The sequence below is a fragment of the Cavia porcellus genome, unplaced genomic scaffold, assembly GCF_034190915.1.
Source record: "Cavia porcellus strain 051 isolate PalLab524CR breed Dunkin Hartley unplaced genomic scaffold, mCavPor4.1 scaffold_9, whole genome shotgun sequence".
NCBI classification, from domain to species: Eukaryota; Metazoa; Chordata; class Mammalia; order Rodentia; family Caviidae; genus Cavia; species Cavia porcellus.
Window position 1 is genome coordinate 11,155,610 of NW_026947492.1, and position 26,572 is coordinate 11,182,181.

General features: G+C 44.1%; 1 protein-coding gene and 1 pseudogene across 1 annotated transcript; both read left to right on the forward strand.

Moving 5' to 3' along the window:
* Positions 1-8,316: 8,316 nt before the first annotated feature.
* Positions 8,317-8,874, forward strand: LOC100721346 (large ribosomal subunit protein uL11-like; annotated as a pseudogene).
* Positions 8,875-13,882: 5,008 nt separating this feature from the next.
* On the forward strand, positions 13,883-25,840 carry Vps11 (VPS11 core subunit of CORVET and HOPS complexes). Its single transcript, XM_003472780.5, has 16 exons — positions 13,883-14,100; positions 15,225-15,373; positions 15,498-15,633; positions 16,682-16,845; positions 17,597-17,844; positions 18,784-18,985; positions 19,319-19,470; positions 20,685-20,871; positions 21,522-21,668; positions 21,758-21,946; positions 22,132-22,293; positions 22,742-22,881; positions 22,966-23,168; positions 23,293-23,464; positions 24,992-25,214; positions 25,359-25,840. Exons 1-16 carry the CDS (start codon positions 13,914-13,916, stop codon positions 25,521-25,523), a joined length of 2,826 nt encoding a protein of 941 aa, XP_003472828.1. The 5' UTR covers positions 13,883-13,913; the 3' UTR covers positions 25,524-25,840.
* The last annotated feature ends 732 nt before the right edge of the window (positions 25,841-26,572 follow it).

Genomic DNA, 26,572 nt, shown 5'->3' on the forward strand with positions numbered 1-26,572 from the left:
ACCCAGGGGGCAATGAGATCGGACAGTCCAGAAGCTCCCCACCAGGTCTCTCTGAAGTGGAAACAACAAAGCAACTGAATGAGGCTCTGGGAAAAGTTAAATCAGAAATAATCTCTCAAATAGCTAGAGAGATTACCAAGTATACACCATGCTTAGCAATGTTAGAGCAGACACAGACCAAAAAATAGACAAGCTTAAGCAAATTATGGAAGTACAGTGTAGGAAAGAAATGGAATCCCTAAAGCAGATTCAAGCAGATATCCAGGAGAATAAAAACTCCATTGAAAGTACTCAAAGCAGATTGGGTCGACGTGAGGACAGGATCTCAGCTATTGAAGACAAGCTTGCAATTAGCGACCAGGAAAAGAAAGATTTCTCAAAACTAGCAAGAGACCATGACAGAGCAATCCAGCAGCTGCTAGATGAGACAAAGAAGAATAACTTATGGTTAATTGGAGTCAATAAACAAGCAGGAGATACCACAAATGACATTAAAAAACTGCAGACATTAGAGTTTTGGATTTTTTTTTTTTTACCGGTACCAGGGATCGAACTCACAACCACCTGCTTATAAGGCAGGTGCTTATGCCGCTGAGCTAAATCCCCAGCCCCTAGATATTAGGGTTAATGAACAAGCAGCAGATACCAAGAATTACATTAAAAAATGTTCACAGACATCATGACAAAATATTTTCCTGGTAGAGAAAAAGAATTTGGCATACAAATAAGTGAGGCATATATAACTCTAATTAGCAAAGATAAAAAAAATCTATAGCCAGACATAGTATAGTCAAGATTCCAAAAATACAACACAAGGATAGAATCTTAAAAACTGTTAGGAAGATACTGAGAACATGGCGGACAGACAGCAGTAACTACTGAACGCTCTCTAAAGGCTCGGCTCAGAGGCCAGGAATGATGCGGACTAAGGAGATACGAACCAGTAGAGATATGCTCTGCTGACTCAGGAACGAACTGGGCTGAGAGAATCCAACTTGGAATACAGTCCTGGCGCTAAAATAGGAACAGAAAAATCTCGGTGTGGAGGCTCGACTCCGCGCCATTGGAAACCGCGGTTTGGATTTCCCGCCCCGCCCGGCGGCCGGCGCCTGGTCCACAGCGGCTCGGGCTCGGCAAGGAGAGACGCGACTGCCGAGCTCTGGGAACGGGAGTAGTTCCCGCGCCATCGGAAACCGCGGTTTGGATTTCCCGCCCCGCCCGGCGGCTGGCGCCTGGTCCACAGCGGCTCGGGCTCGGCAAGGAGAGACGCGACTGCCGAGCTCTGGGAACGGGAGTCTCCGAACGGAGTCGGAAACGCGACGGACAGGGAGGAAGGCTGACTGATGGCGAGGTGAGCGAGTAACTGACTCCCTACCGCAGTTTGACTCCAGCGGAGGTTTTTCTGGGCGCGGGCAGCCCTGTAAGAGCAGGGCGCGGTGGCAACTGCAGCCGCACGATTCCCTCTCGGACGGGATTGGTGAAAGGTACCTGGCCGGAGGGACGCTGCTCGCGGACTCCCTAGGCTGGCCTAACCCAGATCCCAGAGCCTGACGGTGGCCCGGAGGAGCGACCGACTCCCGTGTAGGCTGCCTCCTCCGCAACTCCCTGGGGCGCCGCGGTGAGCGGGAACAACTAGCCAGCGCAATTTGATCAAGCTGTGGCTGACAGGCAGGGAAGCCGGGCCTCCTGTGTAAGATTACATTTTATAAGGAACAGAAAATATGGGGAAGGGAAGCAACAAAAAAGGCTCCTCGACCCCCAATCCTGAGAATCAGGCAATAGTGGACACTGCACCAATATATATTAAGTGCCATTTAGAGAGCCTCATAGACCAATTCAGGAATGAAGTTATCAATGACCTGAAGCTAGAAGTATGCAGAATAGTTAGAGAAATGCTAAGCACCACCCAGGAAAATGCAGATGGTGGAATGGAAGAACAGAAAAAGAGGGGAGAATTGCTTGATGGAGAAAACAGAGAAAGCATTGAGTATGTGAAGCAGGTGCAAAGGGACTATCAAGAAATTAAGAAGTCTACCCAAGACTGGCATAACAGCTTGAAAGAAACTAAGGACAGACTATCTGAATTGGAGGGCAGACTTGAAACATGGGAGAATGAAATGAAAAACTTCTTAAAAATAACAAAGAAACACACAGCAATAATACAAAGACAAGAAGATGATAAGAGGAGCCATAACTTAAGGATTAAGAACATAAAAGAAGAAGTAGGGACACAAACAAGTGAACTACAAAAGCTACTCACAGAAATAATCCAGGAGAATTTTCCTAATTTAGCAAAAGGTAAAGATACTCAAATGTATGAGGCATACAGGACCCCAGCTACCTACAATGTTGGGAGCCGCGTCTGTGATAGCTCGCCTTGCGCGGCGGACGTGCGGCCTGTGGTAAAGAGCAAAGCCTGAGGTAGATTACCCCTCCCATCGAATATGTTAGTTTCCTGCTTACCGCGTAAACAACCCGCTCAACAATATAGTCTGCCTGGCAACTGATGATGTTAGCCAATCAGCTTGCCTTGCTTACTTTAACATGATTGGACACTGTACCCGTGTATATATACCGGTGCCACCCCTGGGCGGAAGAAGAAGCCAGGTAGAAGCCCAGAAGTAAAAGCCCAAAAGGAGCCGCGGAGAGCGGACCGGTAGAGGCTTTGGGGCAGACTGAAGCACAAAAGGAGCCGCGGGGAGCGGACCAGAGGAGGCTTCAGCTGGGAGAACCCAGGGCAGGCTGTACGGAGAAGAAAAATAAAAAGAAAAGGTTGTCCACTACCAGACTTTGTCGTGTGTCCTTCCTGCCGGCCGGGAGCGGACATCGACACTACAACCCTAACAGAGAAACACCCAGGCATATAATAATAAAAATTCCAGAAATTCAATACAAGAACAGAATATTAAAAGCTGTAAGAGACAAGAAACAGATCACTTACAAGGGAAGACCCATCAGAATTACAGCAGATTTCTCTTCACAAACCATCAAATCACGAAGAGCATGGGGAGAAATAATTCAAGCTTTGAAAGATAATAATCTACAGCCAAGATTGAGATATCCTGCACAACTGTCCCTCGAAATTGATGGAAAAACGAGGTGCTTCCAGGATAAAGAGGAACTGGGGGAATTTGCAACCACCAATTCAACCCTACAGAAAGTATTGCAGGATATTCTAAAAAATGAAAAATACAAAGAACCCAGAAATAGGGGCGGGGAGGCCACAACGAATGGAGCAGAGAACAAAATGAAGAAGACAAACTGACAGCTACTGACAGAAAAAGAGCTCAACAGAAATGAGACAGAAGATTGGATGATAGGAACAGCTTTTTTTTTGGAGAAAATGACATTTTAATAGGTAATGCTGATTTAGTACCATCTTGTTTTGAAGTCTCATCTAGCTTTTGTTCTTCTGTCTCCAATGGTCTAAACAGGTTGTATCTTATTGGATTTTGTTATGTACGATAGTATAAGAAAAAACCTTTTAAAGACAAGGAGATTATACAGAGACCATTGTTCATTTTCTGTTAGTCGATTCTAAATGCTCTATAATGCTGTCATTCTCTTAAATGGATTCACATTGTTTTGATATACTTAATGATACAGTATATGAAGTTGTACTCAAGGACTTCAGGGAGGGAGTCAATATGGTAACTATTTTTGGGGTCAGGATTAGCTGGTGGTGAAACACTATTCTGCTTAAATGGTTATGTTTTGATCTGCCCTGTTTCGCTGTTATGCCCTCCTTTTTCTCAATCTCCACTCCATTATTTACTTTTTTATTTTTATCCACTTAATTAAAGGGAAAAATATAGCAGGATATAATATAGTAACCCACTTTGACTTTCTATTATCTCGATTTGAAGCCCTGTATTACTCTCACCATCTTGCTTTTGACTGAGGTTCCTCTATTCTGTTTTGCTGGATAGTATCAGGTTCGAAAGTTTAGGTATCAGCTGAGAAGATAATGAGATTCATTATAACGCCCATTCTCGTTGACTTTTATCTACTTTTGAAGACCTACAATATCTCCAATGTTTTGGTTTTGTCGGTTTTATTCTTTACGGTTTTGTTCAATTGTATTACAACTAATGATATAGGCAATTCTATTAGAAATAGCAGGAGGCATTATGGTAACCATTGTTGATCACCTTGTATTATGTTTTTATATTATCTATTATGTCCACCCTTTTGACTTGACCGATTCTGTTCTGTTATGTCACATTTGGTTTTACTCTCTTCCAAAAAAGCAACAAGAACCGTGGGAGCAATGAAACCCAGAATGTGTAATAGTCACTGTACAAAAGAGAGGAAAAGAAAGTGCTCTAAACTATATAACTGCATGTATATTTAAATGTATAAGATAGAAAATGATAGCACAGAGTTTTATTGGATCATTGAACAGAACTGTTTGCAGTATCATTGTTGGAATGTCCACTCTACAATGCTTTAATTTTGTGACTTAATTATTTCTAAGATGGCAATATGTAACCCATTAACTAGTGATTTCCTACTGCGCATTTTTTTATTCTGTAAATCTGTATAACTTGTACCCCTTCACTGTTTTTTTTTCTTTCTTTTCTTTTCTCCTTAAATAAAAATTAAAAAAAAAAACTGTTAGGAAAAAGAAACAAATCACCTATAAAGGAAAGTCCATCAGAATCACAGCTGATTTCTCACCACAAACTCTCAAGTCAAGGAGAGCTTGGAGTAAAGTACTCCAAGTTTTATAAGAAAACAACTTTCAATCCAGGTTGGTGTATCCCACAAAACTATCTTTCAAAATTGATGGGGAGGGGCTGGAGATTTAGCTCAGTGGCATAAGCGCCTGCCTTGCAAGTGTGGGGTAGTGAGTTCAATCCCTGGTACAAAAAAAAAAAAAAAACTTGATGGAGAAATAAGATACTTCCATGACAAAAAATATCTGAGAAAATTTACAGCTCCACAAACCGCAATGGAAGGAATCCACCTAGGAAGGCAAACAATTAGAGGGAAGGAAAAAAAGGCAGAGAAGCCAACAGCAGGAAAATAACATGATAAGGAGAAGTCAATACGTATCAGTTATAACCATCAATGATAATGGTCTCAATTCACCAGTCAAGAGGCACAGACTGGCAGAATGGATCAAGAAGCAAGATCCAACAATATGCTGCATACAAGAAATACATTTAATGCAAAAAGAACTTCATAGACTGAAAGTCCATGGATGGGAAACAATACTCCATGCAACAGGTACCCAGAAAAAAGCAGGGTTAGCTATTCAATTTACAGACAAAGTGAATTTCAAACCAAGACTGATTAACAGAAATAAAGAAGGTCTCTACATCCTCATAGAGGGAACAATCCAAGAGGAAGAGATAACAATCATAAATATATAATCAACAAATACCAGTGCATCTGACTATATAAAATGTTACTGATGGACATGAAAAATCAAATAAGTCCTAATACAATTGTATTGGGAGACCTCAATATCCCACTGTCACAAAAGCAAAACAAAACAAAGCAAAACAATAAAAGCCAGATCAACTAGACAAAAAATTAACTAATGAAATAGTAGAACTAAATCAAACTTTTGAGCAAATGGACCTAGTAGATGTCTATGGAGTATTCTACCCCACAACATCACAATACACATTCTTCTCAGCTGCACATGGACAGTCTCCAAAATAGACAACATACTGGTTCATAGGACATGCTTGAGTAAAAAAAAAAGAACATGTTTAAGTAAATACAAAGGACTTGAAATTATCCCATGCATACTATCGATCACACAGTGCAATGAAATTGGAAATTCATGCCAAAAGAAACCACAAGAACTTCATAAGCACATGGAAATTAAATAGCACCCTACTGAACAAATGGTGGGTCCCAGGTAAAATTAAAGAATTGAGACACTTTTTATGGTTAAGTGACAACAACAACACAACATAATGGAAATTGTAAGACACAATGAAAGCAGTCTTAAGAGGAAAATTTATAGCAGTAAATATCCATATCAGAAAAATAGAGCAAGTGCATATAAACAAGTTCATGTTGAACCTCAAATGTCTAGAAAAAGAAGAGCAAGCTAAGCCAAAAGCTCATATGAGGGAGGAAATTATAAAGAGCAGAGCAGAAATTAACACATTGGAGACTGAAAAAACTACAAAGGATCAATGAATCAAAAGTTGGTTCTTTGAAAGATTAAATAAAATTGACATACTCCTAGCCAACCTTATCAGAAAAAAAGGAAAGGAAAGACTCAAATCCAAATTAGGAATGAAAAGGGCGAAATCACATCAGACCCTGCAGAAATCAAGAAAATTTTCTATACCTACTTTGGAAACTTGTATTCTAATAAGATGGAAATACAGAAGAAATGGATGGATTCCTAGATACATATGAATTATTAAAGCTGAATCAAGAACACATAAAAATCGTAAATAATCCAATATCAATAAATGAAATAGAAGATGCAATTAAAAATTAAAAAACCTATCAACAAGAGGCTGGGGATTTAGCTCAGCGGCATAAGCGCCTGCCTTGCAAGCAGGTAGTCATGAGTTTGATCCCTGGTACCAATAAAAAGGAAATAGACAACAACAACAAAAAAAACCCTATCAACAAAGAAAAGCCCAGACCCTGATGGTTTCACTGCTGAATTCTACAAGAAATTTAGTGAAGACCCAATGTCACTAGTTCTCAAACTCTTTAATGAAATTGAAAGGGAAGCAATACTCCCAAATTCGTTCCTGGAAACAAGTATTACTCTGATTCCAAAACCAGAGCGGGACCCAACTAAGAAAGAGAATTACAGGCAAATTTCCCTAATGAACATTGATGCAAAAATCCTCAGTAAGATACTAGCAAACAGACTGAAGCAAATCATCAAGAAGATTACACACCTTGATCAAGTGGATTTATTCCAGGGATGCTTCAACATACATAAAGCCATAAATGTAATACACCATATTAACAGAGCCAAGGACAAAAAAAAGAGTAAGAAAACAAAGAGATATCTTGTGCTCTTGTGTTGGAAGGAACCAATATAGTGAAAATGACCATACTTCCAATACTGTTACACAGACTCAATGCCATCCTTGTGAAGATTTCAATACCATATCTCACAAAATTAGAGAAAATAATCATAAAATTGATCTGGAACCAGAAGAGATCTAGAATAGCAAAGGCAATTCTGGGAAACAAAGACAAGACAGGGAGCATCACAATCCCTGTCTTGAAATTATACTATTAAGCTACTGTTATAAAAACAGTGTGGTACTGGCAAAACAAAACAAAACAAAAAAAGACCCAAAGATCAATGGAACAGATTAGAAAGTGAAGAAACAACTCCAGACACACTAAGCCACTTTTTTTTTTAAACTAGGGATCAAACTTACAACGTTGTGCTTCCCAGGAAGGTGCTTACGCCACTGAGCTAAATCCCCAGCCCAAGCCACCTTATTTTTGACAAAGGTGTCAAAAACATTCACTGGAAGAAAGATAATCTCTTTAATCAGTGGTACTAGAAAAACTGACTCTACACATGCCAAAGATTAAAATTTGATCCATATCTTTTTTTTAATCTTTCTGAAACAGGGTCTTGCAATGCAGTTCAGGCTCCCCTTGGGCTCCCTTTGTAGCTCAGGCTGGCCTCAAACTTGCAACGATCCTCCTGCCTCAGCCTCCTACGTGCTGGTATTACAGGAGTGCACCACTACACCCTGCTCCTTTGACTCATATCTTTTTACCATGCACTAAGCTAAAATCAAAATGGATCACAGATCTTAATATTAAAACAGAAACATTACATTTGTTGGAAGATAGAGTAGGTAAAACTCTTGAAGACATTGGTGTAGGCAAACACTTTATGAACAAAACCACAACTGCACAGGAGCTATTGCAAAGAATCAACAACTGGGATCTCACCCTACTGAAAAGCTTTTGCACAGTGAGAGAAACCACCACAGAATGAAGAGACAACCCACAATGTGGGAGATAATGTTTGCCAGCTGTACTTCAGACAAAAGATTACTACCAAGAACATATAAAGAACTAAAAAACTAAAAAATAAACCGGTCCTCCCAGATTTAAAGACCCAGTCCAATAACGGGCATCTGAGATGAATACACACTTCTCAGATGAAGAAATACAAACAGCAAATAAATACGTGAAAAAATGTTCAACATCACTGGTCATTCAAGAGATGCAAATTAAAACAACACTGAGATTTTACCTTACCCCAGAAAAAGTGGTTAGTATCAAGAAATCAATAGCACTTTCAGCTTTCGGTTAGGAGGAGGCTAAGGTGCAACTTTCTTGGGTCATCCCGAATCCGGGTTCATCTGACACCAGCCGCCTCCACCATGCTGCCCAAGTTCAACCCCAACGAGATCAAAGTGGTGTACCTGAGGCGCACCGGTGGTGAAGTCGGTGCCACGCCTGCCCTGGCCCCAAAGATCGGCCCCTTGGGTCTGTCTCCCCAAAAAGTGGGTGATGACATCACCAAGGCCACTGGTGACTGGAAGGGTTTGAGGATTACGGTGAAGCTGACCATTCAGAACAGACAGGTTCAGATTGAGGTGGTGCCCTCTGCCTCCGCCCTGATCATCAAAGCCCTCAAGGAGCCGCCGAGAGACAGAAAAAAGCAGAAAAACTTAAACACAGTGAAAATATCACGTTTGATGAGATTGTCAACACTGCCCAGCAGATGCGGCACTGGTCTTTAGCCAGAGAACTCTCCGGAACTATTAAAGAAATCCTGGTGACTGCCCAGTCTGTGGGCTGCAATGTGGACAACCGGCACCCTCACGACATCATAGATGACATCAACAGCGGCGCAGTGGAGTGCCTGGCTAGCTAAGAAGCATAATAAAACAGTTCAATAAAAAGATGGTCTGGGGGTTGGGGATTTAGCTCAGTGGCATAAGCACCTGCCTTGCAAGCAGGCAGTCGTGAGTTCGATCCCCGGTACCGATAAAAAGGAAAAAGACCAAAAAAAAAAAAAAAAAAAAAAGAGATGGTCTGACAAAAAAAAAAAAGAAAAAAGAAAGAAATCAATAATAAATGTTGGAGATGCTGGGGAAAAGGAGCCTTCTCCACTGTTGGTGGGAGTATAGACTGATGCAACCACTGTGGAAATCAATGTGGAGATTCCTCAAAAAACTAGTGGTGTACCTGAGGTGCACGGGTGGTGACCAGTCCCATTTGACCTATTCCTCTTCTGAATATCTTCCCAAAAGAATTAAAAAGGTCATAGCATAGCAATTTATGTGCACCCATGTTTATAGCAGGACAATTTGTAATAGTTGGATCTTGGAAACAACCTAAATGCCTATCAGCTGAGGAATGGATAAAGAAGGTGTGGTATTTATATACAGTAGAGTACTAACCAGCCATAAAGAAGGATAAACTGGAGAATTATAGGTAAATAGAAGCAACCTGAGATCACACTCATAAGTGAAATAAATCAGACATGTGTAAACATCATATTGTCTCACTAATGTGAGAATCTGAAAAGAAATGTATATACATATATATATGTATATGAATATAAAAATAGTTAAGATAGTTATACTGTTGATTTCTCTGAGTTCACTAAAGAGAAAAATTTGTGCTGGTATTGTTCCGACAATTGCATGCAGATGTCTTGTGCTCTGGGTGAGTGATTTGGGGATGGCAATGTGCAATGTATGTACCATTGTTGACCCTTGATAGATGTATTTGGAAATTTTTTTCTCCTTTTTTTTTTCTCTTTGAAGTAAAATGAATTTGAAAACAAGTAAAAAATAAATAAAAAAGAAAACTTAAAAAAAAAAGAGCCCTGGAGGACAAATAGAGAAATAGAAGAAGAAAGAGATTAAAAGCAAGGCTGGAGGTCAAAGCAAGATTGCACAGACTTTGGGAAAGTGTTATGGAAGACAGGAGGGAAAGAGGAAGAGATAAAAACAAGACTGTTAAAGAATAACAAGAAGAAAACTAGAAATAATGTTCATACTGATGCAGAAACAAGAATAAACAATCAAAAAACAAAACAAAATTACAAAAAGGACAATTTTTAAAAAGTCCAGGCCATGTTTCTGGTGTACTGGTAGACAGAGTGGGCAGGTGGAGCCCAGATCCGTGCTGATTAATCCCAGCTTGCCAGCCATAGATGTATGTTTGGGTAGTGGGTTATCCCAGCACGCCTGCCCCGTCAGTTGCACAGATTCAGGCTGGTTTCTGGCTGTGAGGCCGAACCTGATTTGTTCAGCCCTGGGTACCGCATGTGCCTCCTGCCAGGTCGAATTTGGCTCCCTGCTGACTTCGGATCCATTCTGCCTCATCCTGACACAAGAAGCCACTAGATGGAGCCGGCCCACAGCTGCTGTAAATTCCAGACTCAGCTGGCCCCTCTCCGAGTGGGTCCCTGCCAATCACTCTCTCCTGCGGGTACATCTGAGCCTGAATCACTCACCAGCCACCGCAGCCTGCGGTATCCACTGCTCCAGTTCACAGCTGTGTTAGCCGTGGAGGCCTGTGGGTGACCATGGGTCTGACCCTCTCACATAGCAAGTCAGGGCTCAGAGAAGAAACTCCTCTCGCCACTCCTCCTCCTGCACTGAAGTCTCTGTTTGCTCTCCCCTTGGCTTCAGATTCTTCCTGGACCCTGGGGACTCACTCCCTTCCTCCTTCTGGTCCTCATATTGCTATAGTCCAGTGTCTGGACACCAAATCTTGGAGAGGTTGTTTCTCTGATGTTCACCACTCTGCCATCTTCCTGGAAGTCCTCAGAATTGTCTTTATGCAGTGGTCACACACAAAGTCAGACATGAAACAGTGCAAAGGGTCTGTGTGCACCCTGGAGGTCAGGAGGATCCAACTGAAATTCTGCAGCTTACCACAGCGTCCAGTAGGCCAATGCAAAGTTCCTGAATCTGGGTGAGTATAACTAAAAGACAAGCCCTGGCATATGTTCTGACAAGTGTATAGAAAACTACCTAATTAGAAGTTAGGAAACAAAAGAGCTGTAGCTTATTTCCAAAGAACTTTGATGTTTTTGGCCAGAGACAGTCATTTTTACTTCTTTGAGGCTGTTTCTCATGGGGATAATGATAGCTCTTCTGCAGATGAGAGGTATGAAGATTTTATGAAAAGTGAAAGCACTCTGTCAGGTATAATTTGCTACATGAAATTGGCCAGGTGTGGTGATGCACCCCTGTAATCCCAGTGCTTGGCTGAGGCAGGTGGAATATTGCAAGTGTAAGACCAGCCTGGGCTACAAAGTAAGTCTGAACTGCACAGTGACACCCTGTGTCAAAAAGACAAAAAAATCAAGGATTCCTTAGTGTCAGAACTTTTTATTCCTGTTCCTTAGAGTGGTGGCCAGTGACCATGTTTGTTCATTTACATTTTGAGCATAGTACAATTCAGACACAGGCCATGCTCAAGACACATTTGCTAATTGGATGAAGGAGGAAAGGTAGCAAGTCTGAAGAGGTGCTGTGCGTTGCTCTGGAGGGCCAATCTCTGCCTTGATGTTGCTCAATAAGAGACACAAAATGGGGAAAAAAGACCAAGAGATGGAGGAAGGAAGGAGAGCAGCGAGGGAAAGGGGATGTAAAAAGCGACTGAGACGTGTTACCAACTTCCCACAATGAATGGATTCATTATATACTGCAAACATGTACACTGCACTGATAAAAGATTAAAAATTTAAGATTATACTTAAAGAAGATCCGATAGACAGGACCATGTTCATACATGCCATTGGACAGCCGAGATCAACAATGAAGAGGACACCTGTATACTGTTCCCGTCTTTTTGCTTTATTACTGCTTCTTTATTTTCTTCGTAGTCTTAATGACTGCCACGTTAGCATACTATCTGAAAATTCTGATAAGCAGTAAGGAATATGCTGAGAAGGTGAAAATGAGTTTAGTCTGCTCTCCATTAGTGCTCTGCCCATGAGCTGGAACCCTGAAACTGTTCAAGTATCTGTGCAACAAAGACAAAAAAAATGAACTCAGAATCGAGACATCTGTGGCCTGTGGCCTGGGTGGTGAACCATTTCCGTCATTTTGCTCTTCAGATAATGAATGATACCTGCCCTTCAGTCACCAGAGGTGAGGGCACAGTCACCCACATTCATTCTTTCAACCAAACAAGGAACAGCTATCAGGTTCTGCTAGAACTATTTCATAGCAAACAAGACACAGTCAGACACTCTGAGAATTCGACTGTTTGGAATAAAGGGTACAATCTCCTGAGCCTGGTGTGGTGGTGCACACCTGTAATCCCAGCTACTCTGGAGGCTGAGGCACAACAGCCATGAGATGCAGGCCAGACTGGGCAAATCTGCAAGATCCTGTCTCAAAAATAAAAAAGGATCAGAGATGTAGCTCAGTGTTACATGTGCTTAGCTTACATGAGCCCCTCGTTCAATCTCCAGGGCCTAAATTAGTGGAGAGTACACTATTCTGAAAACAAAAAGTTGTGTGAGAGAACAGTGGACAAATAAACCTCACAAAAACTAAACACTTGGCCACTTTTACACATGTCCATACTTTTTCAAAATGACTGCCTCTCCTGTAGTTCCTTGTGGCCCACAAAGAGTATATCCATGAAGAAAACTACTTGAACAGAAATCTGGATTAGCCACAGTTGACAGTGGAGAGTAAGGAAGCAGTGTCTTGGACCCTTGCCATGTGTTACGGCTCTCAAAGATGACACTTTCAGGCCTGTACTTGCTCTGTTATTTTTCTGTCCCATGACGTGCCACTATAAAAATCAGGAGAGCTGAGCAAGTTGGACAGTGGCTGTAATCCCAGTATTTAGGATGCTGAGACAGGAGGATCATCCCAAATTTGAAACCAGCCAGGACTGATAGGGAGCTGTTATTTTAAAAACCAAAACCAAACAAACAAGCAAACAAAAACCCGCACTGGGAGAAGGCACAGAGTTCTGCAAGTTGAAACCCTTTTCAGTATATCAGTATTTCGGGGCTGAGATGCAGGCAGTCGTGAGTTCGATCCCCAGTACCGATAAAAAAAAGACAAAAAAGAAAAAAAAAGTATATCAGTATTTCCCAGCTTCCTGAAGAAACGTGTTTTGAATGTCCTTTAGGAGTCACACGTGCTGACAGGTGTATGCAAAAAGGAATGTTAAGTCATGTGGCAGACACAAAGTTTTACTCTATTACAGCTTCTCTACAAATATACATATATACATATATACATATACATATATATATATATATATATATATTTTTTTTTTTTTTTTTGAGACAGGGTTTCAGGCTGGCCTTGAGTTCACTTTGTAATCCAGGGTGCTCTCGTCTCAAACTTGCAACGACTCCTCTGCTTTAGCCTCCAGAGTGCTGAGATTACAGGCATGCACCACCCGGCTGGTTTCATGTATATTGCATCACTTGTACCTAAAATAACCCTGTGAGGTCAAAACAGTTCACTAAGGCACAGGAGGTTACAAGTCACAAAAGGCTTGACATGCTTTGCTTTTTTCTTTCTTTTTTTAACACAGGTTTTGCTATGTTCGGGCTGGCCTTAAACTCACTATGTAGATCGGGCTAGCCTCAAACTCGTGACAATACTCTTGTCTCAGCCTCCCCAGTGCTGGGATTACAAGCGTGCACCACCACCGAAGGCAGACATGCCTTTTCCTGAGCCGTAGGTTAGCTTGCCTATTTCACAGAGGAGGACGTGATCCTTGCAGAGGTGATGGAGCTACCTCCTATGCATTTAGATAGAGCAGCCACAGAACCAGCGAACTACAGTACTTAACCATTGAGGCAAGATCGCTCTAACACTCTGCCAAGGCAGCAGGCGGCAGTCAGACCCAAGAGCGCCTCGCGCGCAGGCTCACGGAAGCTGTTGGTCACATGACCCTGACTCTGCTCACGTGACGTTATTTGGGGGGCGGGGTCCTCCGCCAAGATGGCGGCTTACCTGCAGTGGCGGCGTTTCGTTTTCTTCGACAAGGAGCTGGTGAAGGAGCCACTAGGCAGTGATGGGGCCGCCCCTGGGACTGCGCCTGCCTCTGGATCCACTGTTCCCAAGCTTCTTTGCCTTCCTTCTGGCATCACCGTCTGTGACTCAGGCCGGGGGAGCCTGGTTTTTGGAGATATCCTTCCTTGGGAAGCTGTCTGTTCCCTCCGCGGATGCCTGAAGAGATCCAGTTAGAATGAAATCTCTCAGAGTGGTTCGTGTTTAGCGCCCCTTTCCATTAGATGAGAGCCCAGAGCTTTTCTGTGGCTTAGGGGGAGGAGAGAATTTGTCAACTTAACAGTCTTGGGCAAGTCATTTACTTTGTCTAGGCTTCAATTTCCTTATCTGTAAAAGGGGTGTTAGTTAATGCCAATTTGACAGTTATTTTTAGATACGTCCCTCCAAATAAATGCAACTTCCTCTTTAAAGATGAATATGTAACTTGGCATCTCTCCTGTTACTGTGGGCGAGGAGATAAATGAGATCAGGAATTTATTTTTTTTTTCTCGAGCTAAGATATGAGAAAACTCTAAATTTTAAAAGAGCTTCTTGCATGCTAGTTATTTTCTATGTTTTGGTGTAAATACAGTAGATCCTCAGTGGATGACTAAAATGGCAGAAAGGTGCTGTTTTTTCTATACATATGTTCATCAATTCATAGGGTTATGTCCAGATAACCCCATCTTAAGTTTAAAGTATTTTATTTAAGGTGTATTTAATATATCTAACCTGCCAATCCCCATAGTTTAGCAGCACAGTGTACTGTAGAGTATCAGTTTACCCTTGTGATTCTCTGGCTGAGTGGGAGCTGCAGCTTGCTGAAGCTGCCCAGTGTCACACATATACCTGTTTCTTTAACCCAGGGCAGGATCAAAATTCAAAATTCCAGGTACAAATAAAAAAATTCCAAGTACAATTTCTGCTGAATGCCTATCACTTTTACACTATTGCAAATGAAAATTATTGTCAGGGGACTTTGTGTACATGGCTATCTACCCCTAAGGTTTAATTTGTGAATTAGGTGCAGGAAGAGATTTGTAAGAACCAATGATAAAATAGAAATATTTAATAATATATTGTAATAAAAGTTATGTGAATGTCATCTTTCAAAATATATTAATTCCTCTTACACTGTACTGTAGTAATATTTTTAGACCTTCAGACTTTGGTTGACCACAGGTAACTGAACACATGGAAAGTAAAACCATAATGGGGCTGGTATATCACTCCTTGAAAGGAGGCTCCTTGACTGTACTGCACATATGGAAGGCCAAATCTGGTTCTTGCCACGCTCCCTACAGCTCACAGGCTTCCAGGCCTATAAACTACGAGTTACACACCTGTACCAGCTGAAGCAGCACAATATTCTGGCATCTGTTGGTGAGGATGAAGAGGGAATCAATCCCTTGGTAAGTTCTAGAAAGGAAAGAACCAGAAGCCTGGGAATAGTTTTTTGCTTGTTTGTTTTTTCCTTCTCTTTCTTTCTGTTCTTGTAGGAAGAATAGTATTGACACGTATGTGTTCTCTTCACAGGTAAAGATCTGGAACCTGGAGAAGAGAGATGGTGGCAATCCACTCTGCACTAGGATCTTCCCAGCCATCCCAGGAACTGAGCCAACTGTCGTGTCTTGTTTGACTGTCCATGAAAATCTCAACTTTATGGCCATTGGTAAGTAGAAGAAAGCCAAAAGTAACACTTTCTGATTCTATTTATTTATTTTTTGGTGCTGGGTATCAAACTCACAACCTTGCGCTTGCCAGGCAGGCACCTACAATGCTGAGTTAAATCCTCGGCCCACTTCCTGATTCTTTATTGATTTTTTTTTTTTCCATAACACAGCTCATCTGTGTTATTTTCACAAAATCACTTTGTACTGAACTGAGGCCTTCTGTAATATGACAGTTTGGAATGGGAAGGCATTTAATTTTGTTCTTTGATTTTTCTTTCTTCTGTTTTTTGAGACAGGGTCTTGCTGTGCAGTTCAGGCTGGCCTTAACTCACTGTGTAGCCCAGCCTGGCCTCAAACTTGCAGCAATCCTCTTGCTTCAGCCTCCTCAGTGCTGATGTTGTAGGAATGCATCGTCAATGCCCACCTTGTTTTTTCTTTGTGTATTGTGGTACTGAGGTTTGAACCCCGGACCTTCAAACTGAATTATACTCACAGCAAATTTCATTTTCAGATAGGATCTAAGTTGTCCAGTGGGATTCAAACTTCCATCCTCCTGTCTCAGCCTCCCAAGTGCTGGAATTATATGTGTGCCACCACACGTGGCTTACTTTTGTTTTTTAAAAATGACTCAGCGCACCAGATATGGTGGCACACATCTGTAATCCCAAGATAACTGCAAGTTTGAGGCCAGCCTGGACTACATAGTGAAACCCTATCTCAAAAAACAAATACAAAACAAAAAGAAATCAGGTCTGTGTAGACCAGGATTTAGATTAACCATTAGAGAAGTTGAATATAAGGAACAAGCTTTTTATTTTTTCCTTCTTCTGTCTTTTTTTTCTTTTTTCTTTTTTTTTGAGACAGGGTCTTGCTATTCAGTTCTGGCTGGCCTTAAACTCATTTTGTAGCCCAGCCTAGTCTGGAACTCGGCAATCCTCCTGCCTCAGCCTCCCTAGTGCAGAAGCATATTATTTGTAACGAGTCTCAAACAGTCTTTATCCTTATGATGTCAGTCTCACTGAAGTGCTGATTTCTGCTCTGCAACAGGTTTCACAGATGGCAGTGTTAAATTGAACAAAGGAGACATAACTCGGGACCGGCATAGCAAGACCCAGATTTTGCACAAGGGCAACTATCCTGTCACTGGACTGGCCTTTCGCCAAGCAGGAAAGATCACTCACTTATTTGTTGTAACAACTGAGAATGTCCAGGTATAATCAAGGATACTACTCTTACAAGCAGGCAACAAGTACCTTTCCATTGCTCAGGGGACTAGAGTAAGAAACTGATAGGAATATTAAAGTCTTTCACTGTATCATCTTGAATCATTTATCCAACTTAATGTTTTATTTTTTTACTTAGAAGACCAGAAGAGCTAGACTTAGGAAAAGAACTCTGGTCTTATAGTTAAAAAGATAGGATTTTTTTACCTAACCAGTTAAGTGACATTAAATAAGGTACTTTTACCTTTCTGGTTCTTGGTACTCCTAATTTATAACATCTCACTTTCTCAAGAATAGTTTTTTGCATGAGTGTGGTGCTGGGGATTGAACCCAGGGTCTTAGGCATGCTGTGTATGTACTTTACCACTGAGCTGCCCTCCCAGCCCAGGAATACCTTTTAATAAAATAGTGGAAGATTATTGTTTTTCTCTTATCTATAGAATTCCTGTAGTAGGTAGTGATAGCACATAAAGAAAGAAAATACAGCCCCTGCTTATATGTTAATAGGTAAAGGATAGTTAACAGAAGAGTCTTGGAATGCTTTAGTGGGGAAAAAGAGCCAGATAGAGGGCTGGGGATTTAGCTCAGTGGTGCAGTGCTTGTCTGGCAAGCGTGCGGTCCTAAGTTCGATTCCTGGTACCAAAAAAAAAAACACCATATAGAGATGGGGTGAGCTTTATGAAGGCTTAGATGGTACCTCTTTACAGGGAGCTGCTAACCCTTTTCTCACTTCTGGCAGTCTTACATAGTTTCTGGAAAGGACTACCCTCGTGTGGAGTTGGACACCCATGGTTGTGGCCTGCGTTGCTCCGCCCTGAGTGACCCTTCTCAGGATATGCAGTTCATCGTGGCCGGGGATGAGTGTGTCTACCTCTATCAACCTGATGAACGCGGGCCCTGCTTTGCCTTCGAGGGCCATAAGCTTATTGCCCACTGGTTTAGAGGTTACCTGGTTATTGTCTCCCGTGACCGGAAGGTTTCTCCCAAGTAAGGCCTCCAGGGACAGGTCTGACTTGTTCCTCAACGTTAACCTCATTTTAATGTGCTAGTGCCTGGAACCTCCCAGCCTCTCACTTTGGTGTCATGTAGATCATACTTCCACCAAGGCTTAGTTACGCTTTACTAAAAAACATGTTTCTGCTGCACATGCTCAGTGGGTAGTCTTGGTGTACTAAAATGCCCTTGAGAATTTAGACCTGGCATTGGATTTTTTACTCTTTAGTCAAAATAAATCAGGCATCACTGGCACACATAGTGCCCTGGGTTTGATCCCTAGTGATGCCTCACTGTCTTTAAAAAAAGACTAGCTGGGCGTGGTGGCTCACACCTGTAATCCCAGCACTCGGGAGGCTGAGGCAGGAGGATCCTTTCGAGTTCGAGACCAGCCTGGGCTACAAAGTGAGCTCAAGGCCAGCCTGAACTGCATAGAGTGACCCTGTCTCAAAAAGACAAAAAAAAAAAAAAAAGGCTGGGGCGGATGAGCAAGGAATTGAGTGATGGAGAAATGGAAAAGTCGTGAGAAGTGCTGGGGCAAAGTTCTGTTTGTGTTTTCCAGAGCCATTAAAAGCAGAAGCTAAGGTTTTCTGCATAAGCAAAGTACTCCCTATTAGACATTGGCTTTTTTCCATTCAGTACTAAGCACAGTGTCTTACATATAACAGGAATTTGATGATTACTTGTTAAATAAATGGATGTCTGAAAGTACTTAATTTTCTACTCTGTTGGCCTGGATTAATTACAGAATCCTAAAAGGCAAGATCAGGATTATAGTTCTGTTTCTACTGCTACCAGCATAGTGCTGTTAGTGGGGCCAAAGAAGTGATCTGTTGTGAGTGGAACAGGCAGCTCCTAAAGTTGTCATGGGAAAGAAACAGGAGTTAAGACAATGGTGACCCAAGTGTGTGCTGCTTTTTCTTTCCTACACAGGTCAGAGTTTACCAGCAGGGACTCCCAGAGCTCCGACAAGCAGATTCTCAACATCTATGACCTGTGCAACAAGTTCATAGCCTATAGTGCTGTTTTTGAGGATGTAGTGGATGTGCTCGCCGAGTGGGGCTCCCTGTATGTGCTGACACGGGATGGGCGGGTCCATGCACTGCAGGAGAAGGACACCCAGACCAAACTGGAGGCAAGGCTACCAGGTTTCCTGAGTCACCCAGATCCAATGTGATTTCCTTTGGTTCACTAACTTACAGCTTTCTTAGAGTAGTATTACAGAGTAAATGGGCTAGGATGAAGTTTTGGAGGAAGTAACGGCCCAGAGCCTGAGCCCTTTCTTGGGGTTTTGTTTGCAGACTCTTACAAGCCATGGTGATACTGGTCTTGGGGTATCTGGGAGGTGTGTTTCTGTCTAGGATAAAAACAGGTTGGAATTTTGACACTGGTTTGTGTGTTACAGGCACATTTTGGGAAAGTGTCTTCTCAGGATTTCTACCAATTTTCTAACCTCTCCCCCTCCTAGATGCTATTTAAGAAGAACCTGTTTGAAATGGCGATTAACCTGGCTAAGAGCCAACATCTGGATAGTGATGGGCTGGCCCAGATCTTCATGCAGTATGGAGACCATCTCTATAGCAAGGGCAACCACGACGGAGCTGTCCAGCAGTACATCCGGTCAGTCTGGAGGGGCTGAGGAGGAGAGTTGTGAATGCAGAGCCCGGCAGGCAGCCAGCTGAAACCCGTGCTGGGGGAGGGGCCCAAGCTCGAGGACTGTTTGTTTCCTACAGAAACTGATGCCTCAAGTAAGATGACCCCGTGCTGGAAAGGGAATATTTAATGTCAAATGTTACATGACCAGGATGCACCTGAGCTGATAATTCTCATTTTAAACTTTAAGTTGACTGTCATTCATGTTCCTTTTACCTGATTTTTTTAAAAAATTTTTTTATTGTACCAGGGATCAAACTCATGACCTCACGCTTGCCAGGCAGGTGCTTATACCACTGAGCTAAATCCCCAGCCCTCTTACCTGATTTTTTTTTTTTTAAGAAAAAAAGGTATTAATTCTTGAAATTTCTGCCTCAATAATGAGTTTTATAATGCTATCTACTCTTTTCCCAATTTCTCTAGAATTCCTCTTGTCAGTCCAATATGAGAACTAGTGCTGGCCATTCTGCCCTCCCTTGTGTGTCCTCACGCTGGATGAGGGTGTTCTTTTTCTTTTTAATTTTTTTTTTTTTATCGGTACCGGGGATCGAACTCACGACCGCTTGCTTGTAAGGCAGGTGCTTATGCCGCTGAGTTAAATCCCCAGCCCCGAGGGTGTTCTTTTTCTACCTTTAATAAAACTTTGCTACCATTTAAGAAAACAAAAAGAAGAATAAGAAGAACCAGTACTTACTGGGCATAATAGCACAAGCTTGTAATATCAGCATTCTCATGCTGAGGCAGGAGGATTTAAGCTCAGCTCCAGCCTGGGCAGTTAACTTGGGAGATCTTGTCTCAAATTTAGAAATTATAAAAAAGGCTTAGGATATAACTTACGGATTCAATCCCCAGTAACAAAAAACAAAAAATAAAAACAGCTGGTACACTGGCAGTGGAGCTTGTTACTCAGTGTGGTTCAGTCTCATAGCACTAATGTTGTGCGGCATTTTGTTAGAAATGGGCTCTCATGCCAGGGATATAGCTCAGCAGCACTAGTACCTGCCTAGCAAGTGCAAGGTCTTGAGTTTGATTCTTGGTATTAAAAAAAAAAAAGAAAAAGCAAAGAAAGCACACTTAGGACTTACGATCTACTGAAACAGAATTAAGATTTCAAGTTGACTCCTCTGCACATGTGTTTGAGTATACTGATCCAGATGCTGTTGATACCCACAAATCCCTAGGACCATTGGAAAGTTGGAGCCGTCCTATGTGATCCGCAAGTTTCTAGATGCCCAGCGCATCCACAACCTAACTGCGTACCTACAGACCCTGCACCGACAGTCCCTGGCCAATGCTGACCATACCACCTTACTCCTGAACTGCTACACTAAGCTCAAGGACAGCTCGAAGTTGGAGGAGTTCATTAAGGTGCAGGCTGGTGGTGGGAAGGATGACTTCTAGAGGGTTCCACTGAGCACAACGTGGCTCTGCCAGTGTTTGTCTTCAGCAGGACCCGGGGAAAGGCGTGACTTCATTTGAGAGCCAGCATCCTGTACTGTATAAATGGGGAAGGGGAGCAGCTGTCCATGTTAGTTTTTCTCATCTTCCTTCTTGTTTTATAGTGCCAGAACTTGCTGTGGTAGTTAAGGCTAAGGAAGTGGCATTAGGAAAGCTTTATATCACTGGAAGTGGCCTTTAGTTAGAAACTGAGAAGGTGGCTAGCAAGTTTTCAAAGTATGAAGCCCAGCCTGGTGGTTCATGCCTGTGGGAGGCTAAGGCAAGAGGATTGCTGTAAGTTTGAGACTAGCCTGGGCTACATAGTGAGACCATGTCTCAAAAAAAAAAGAAGAAAAACATTGGCTTTACCATCATTTTAGAATGTGTCTTAGGGGCTGGGGATTTAGCTCAGTGGCATAAGCGCCTGCCTTGCAAGCAGGCAGTCGTGAGTTCGATCTCTGGTACCGATAAAAACAAAAAAGACAAAAAAAAAAAAAGAATGTGTCTTAATCTCAGAGGCCCGTTTCATCTCCCTTCTCTAGCCACCTCTTTATGAATGATTTTGTATGTTTCTCTGGCAGACAAAGAGTGAGAGTGAAGTCCACTTTGACGTGGAGACAGCCATCAAGGTCCTGCGCCAGGCTGGCTACTACTCGCACGCACTGTATCTGGCTGAAAACCACTCACATCATGAGTGGTACTTGAAGATCCAACTAGAGGACATTAAGGTGGGCGAGGTAGAGCCCTGGACTGATGGAAGTGCTTCCTGGGGGGAGAGGCAGGCGTGGGTGCTACCCTGCCCTTTATCTGTCCACAGAATTATCAGGAAGCCCTTCGATACATCGGCAAGCTGCCTTTTGAGCAGGCAGAGAGCAACATGAAGCGCTATGGAAAGACCCTTATGCACCACATCCCGGAGCAAACAACAGAGTTGCTAAAGGGACTTTGTACTGACTATCGACCCAACCTGGAAGGCCGAGGTGATAAGGAGGTGCCAGGTTGCAGGGTAAGACCTAGGGCAGTGATGGTAAACCAGTGGCTGTATGTGCCACAGTGGGCTGGTGCGTCATTGAAAGCTCTAAAAGGTTTGCCATCATTGATTTAGGGGGACTAGCATTGGCAACAGAGATTGCTTTAGGGACTTCTGGGTACCAGGCCTACTTAGCCTCCTCTCTCCTCCTCCCTCTCTAGGCCAACTCTGAGGAGTTCATCGCCATCTTTGCAAACAACCCCAGGGAGCTGAAAGCCTTCCTAGAGCACATGAGTGAGGTGCAGCCGGACTCGCCCCAGGGCATTTATGACACACTCCTTGAGCTGCGGCTGCAGAACTGGGCCCATGAGGAGGATCCTCAGGTGAGGCCTCGCCGGAGCTACAGGAGGTGCTGGAAGGTTCTTTTGTGTTTTTTTGTTGTTTTCTTGAGACAGGTTCTTGCTATGTAGTTCAGGCTGGCCTTGAACTCAGGCAGTCCTCCTGTGTCAACCTCCAAAGTGCTGGGATTACAGCCATTCGCTGTGCACCATGGTCTACCATGCACAGCTGATGAGACAGTTCTTGTGCTGGGGCATTGCTGGGTAATAGTGTCTGCCTAGCATGTGTGAAGCTCTGGGTTCCACCCTCAGCACCCCCACCAAAAAACAGTTCAGTCTCCACGCTTGGGTCTTTGTGATTACCTTTCACTAGACCAGTGACACCTGGCCCCACAGCTAAATGGTCTCCAGTAAAAAGGAAATTAGACTGAGGGGAAAAGATGGGTCACTGGCTTGTCCCAAGAGGCCTTGAGATTTTCCCTTCCTTTCCTAGGTCAAAGAGAAGCTTCATGCGGAGGCCATCTCCCTGCTGAAGAGCGGCCGTTTCTGCAATGTCTTTGACAAGGCGCTGGTCCTGTGTCAGATGCATGACTTCCAGGACGGAGTCCTTTATCTCTATGAGCAGGGGAAGCTGTGAGTCTGGAGATTTCCAGGGGAAGGGTAAGATCCAGGTAATTTTCCACGGCAGCCACTGAGGTGTGCCTTTCCCCGGCCAAGGTTCCAGCAGATCATGCACTATCACATGCAGCACGAGCAGTACCGGCAGGTGATCGCTGTGTGTGAGCGGCACGGAGAGCAGGACCCCTCCCTGTGGGAGCAGGCACTCAGCTACTTCGCCCGGAAGGAGGAGGACTGCAAGGAGTACGTCGCTGCTGTGCTCAAGCACATCGAGAACAAGAACCTCATGCCACCTCTTCTTGGTATGTGGAACGGGATGGCTAGACAGGCTTTGGACAGTCAGGGGCTCTGTGGAAGGTGCCCTTCGACTCTCCTTAGGGGGCTGTTGGTTCCTGTCTTTTATTTCCCCTCCAACTCCATTTTTAGTGGTGCAGACCCTGGCCCACAACTCTACGGCCACCCTGTCGGTTATCAGAGACTACTTGGTGCAGAAATTGCAGAAACAGAGCCAGCAGATTGCACAAGACGAGCTGCGGGTGCGACGGTACCGAGAGGAGACCACCCGCATCCGCCAGGAGATCCAAGAACTCAAGGCGAGGTACCAGTCTGAGCATACGGAGGGTTTCGGGGCGGACGTGGTCTTCACAGGACCACTTTTCCTAGATACAGGATTAGATGAGTGTATGGCAGCAGTTCTGTTCCTTTTTCTTTTCATTTTTTTGTAGTACTGAGGATTGACCAAGGACCTCATGCATGTAAAGCACATGTTGCTCACTGAGCTTCGCCCTCAGCTCTCACTATTTTTGATTGTTTTCTTTGAAACAGGGTCTTGCTCTGTAGTCCAGCATGGCCGTGAACTCACTATGTAGCCCAGGCTGGCCTCAAACTCATTGCCAATCCTCCTGCCTCAGCCTCCCAAGTGCTATCATTAGTCGTGTGCCACCACGCCTGGCGCATGACTCTTCTAAACACATTCTGAGTGTGGTTGGAAGCCATTTTGAAATGAGAAAAATTTAGCTTTGGAATAAATGCAGAAAGCAGATAATTTAGATTTATTTATGGTACAAATAAAGCCTGTATTAAGTTGTAAGCAACTACTGGGAACAGCACAGAGAAGAAATGTGTAGTGACTGGCTGCAGCTGTAGATGTTCCGGGGGGAAGGACGGTGAGAGGACAAGAAAAGGAAGAGACAAACGCTGCGGGCAGGAGGAGTCCACTGTCCGGCTGGGCGAGAAGGAGCTGCCCGCCATGGCAGCATGTCTGCTTACACACTCCATTTACTCTGAAGACGGTCAGTTTCAAACCTGCTGCCTGGCACCTTGTCTGCCAGGCCGGCCTGGGCCCTTTGCCTTCTTGGAGCTGGAACAGCTGCTTCAGGGGGCTTGTTTGGGGCTGTGTCTTCAGTGCTGGTCTTGCTTTAGCCACACACATGTGATCAATGTCCAGCTTCAGTGGCTGTGTACAGAAACCCTGCTTTGGACTGGGGTAGAGCTCAGTGAGTGATACAGCACTTGCCTAGCAAGAACTGGCCTCTGTCTTCTCTCCCCAGTAACCCACACATACAAACACCCTCAAAGTTGTTTTCTTGGCACTCACATCATGGAGGGAAATAAAAACAGTAAACACCTTAAACAAGCGAACCACTAGTGTGTCAGTGATAAGTTCTGCGAGATTACCTGGGTAGGCTGAGAGGTAGGGGTTCACAGCTGGGGGCAGGTGCTGTGGCTTGAATCAGGGCCCAGCATACGCTCAGCAAGCACTGTAGTGCTGAGCTGTGGCTCCAGCCACCACCCTCTTCCTCTTTTTTCTACAATCGAAGCCTACAGTTTTGGACAAGGAAGGCAGGGAAGACCTCGCTGTAACGGGAAACACTGCAGAGGGAATTTAGTGGCAGTTGTGACACATGAAAGAGGGAATCTATCCCCCTGGGTTACTTGTGCTTCCTGAAACTCACTGGAGACCTAAGGGTGCCGTCTTATTTGACTCCCGTTAGGTGATAAGAGCAGGTGGGGCCTGGGCCCCTCCACAGGCCCTGTCCTCCTCCATGCCAGCCGCCTCTGTCTCCTGACTTCTAAGCCCTGTCTTCCCTCTTTACCACTCATTTCTGATGTCCCTTGCCTCTAGTCCAAAGATTTTCCAGAAGACCAAGTGCAGCATCTGTAACAGTGCCTTGGAGTTACCCTCTGTCCACTTCCTGTGTGGCCACTCCTTTCACCAGCACTGCTTTGAGAGTTACTCAGAAAGTGATGCCGACTGCCCCACCTGCCTCCCTGAAAACAGGAAGGTCATGGATATGATCCGGGCTCAGGAGCAGAAGCGAGATCTCCATGATCAGTTCCAGCACCAGGTGGGCATGAGTGGGCTGTCCGGGGCAGGGACAGCCGCCAGCCTCGGAGCCCAGAGCACCGCGGGGCTTGTTTCCTTTCCTCCACAACTAGGAAACAAGCATTTCCATTCTGACTCTTTCTTGTTCCTTCCTCTTTCCCTGCAGCTCAAGTGCTCCAACGACAGCTTCTCTGTGATTGCTGACTACTTTGGCCGTGGTGTCTTTAACAAACTGACTCTGCTGACTGACCCTCCCACCACCAGACTGACCCCCAGTCTGGAGGTGGGGCTGCAGCGGGACCTGCTTATGCACTCCAGACGAGGCACTTAACAGCTCGCAGGAAAGCATGTGATCTCGGGCACAGCTGGATGGACATGGGACTGCAGTGGGCTGTGGCTGCACAGAAGGCTGGCGGACAGGCACATGGTTCCCATCTGACTCTAGGGGACTTTCTTTTCCTGCCACCTTCTTTTGCCAGCCTACTGTCCCTCCCACTGATTAGCAGTAAAGAGTATTCCAGACCAGTGGGGGAGGGCACCTCAGCAACCACAGAGTATGGACAATAGCTACTTTATTCTCTATTCAGGAGCACCAGGCTGTGCCTGGGATCTCACTCAAGAGTCTGTAAATAAAAGAATATAATGATATGAGGGCTTAAGATTTTATTTTTGGTGGGGTTTTTCCCTTTGGTTTTTGCTGCAGGGTTCCAACATGGTAGTTCAGGCTGGCCTCAAACTCAAGATTCTCTTGCCTCAGCCTCCTGGGTGCTGGGATTATGGGAGGTGCCACCACACCTAGCCTCTGAAGCATTTTTTCTGGACACTCCCTATTGATTCTTGTGTACAATGTACTTTCCTTGTTCCAGAGCAGAGCCCCAGTTCCTCTCCTAGGCTTTGTAGTGGGTGGGGCCTGTGGCAAGTTCAGTGTACTGAACGGAATGTAGGTGTATAACCTCAGCTACCTGGGAGGCACAGTCAGGAGGATTACAAGTCTGAGGCCAGTCTGGGCAACCTTGTGAGACCCTTGTCTCAGAAAACAAAGGGCTGCGGACATTGTTCAGGGTAAAGACTCTGCATTGGATCCTCTGTACACATACACCCCAAAAAGGAAAAAGGGTTCAGCTGAGCTCCAAGAGCAGCCTAGACGAGTCTGTTGCTCGTTAGTCTTCCTGTCTCCATGGTTCATGTTGAGGAAATACTCCAGCAGGAGGCAGATTCCGGCAGGGAACCCTGGGCCCAGCCTGCCTTCGTAATGGATAGGTTGATGGCTTGCTGTACTCAGTACCAAGCGACAGAATAAAAGATCTTGTAGGCTTTTTTAATTTCTGGTGGTATTGGTGCTGCCTGCACTAGGCAAGTGCCCTCTTACTGAACCTTCCC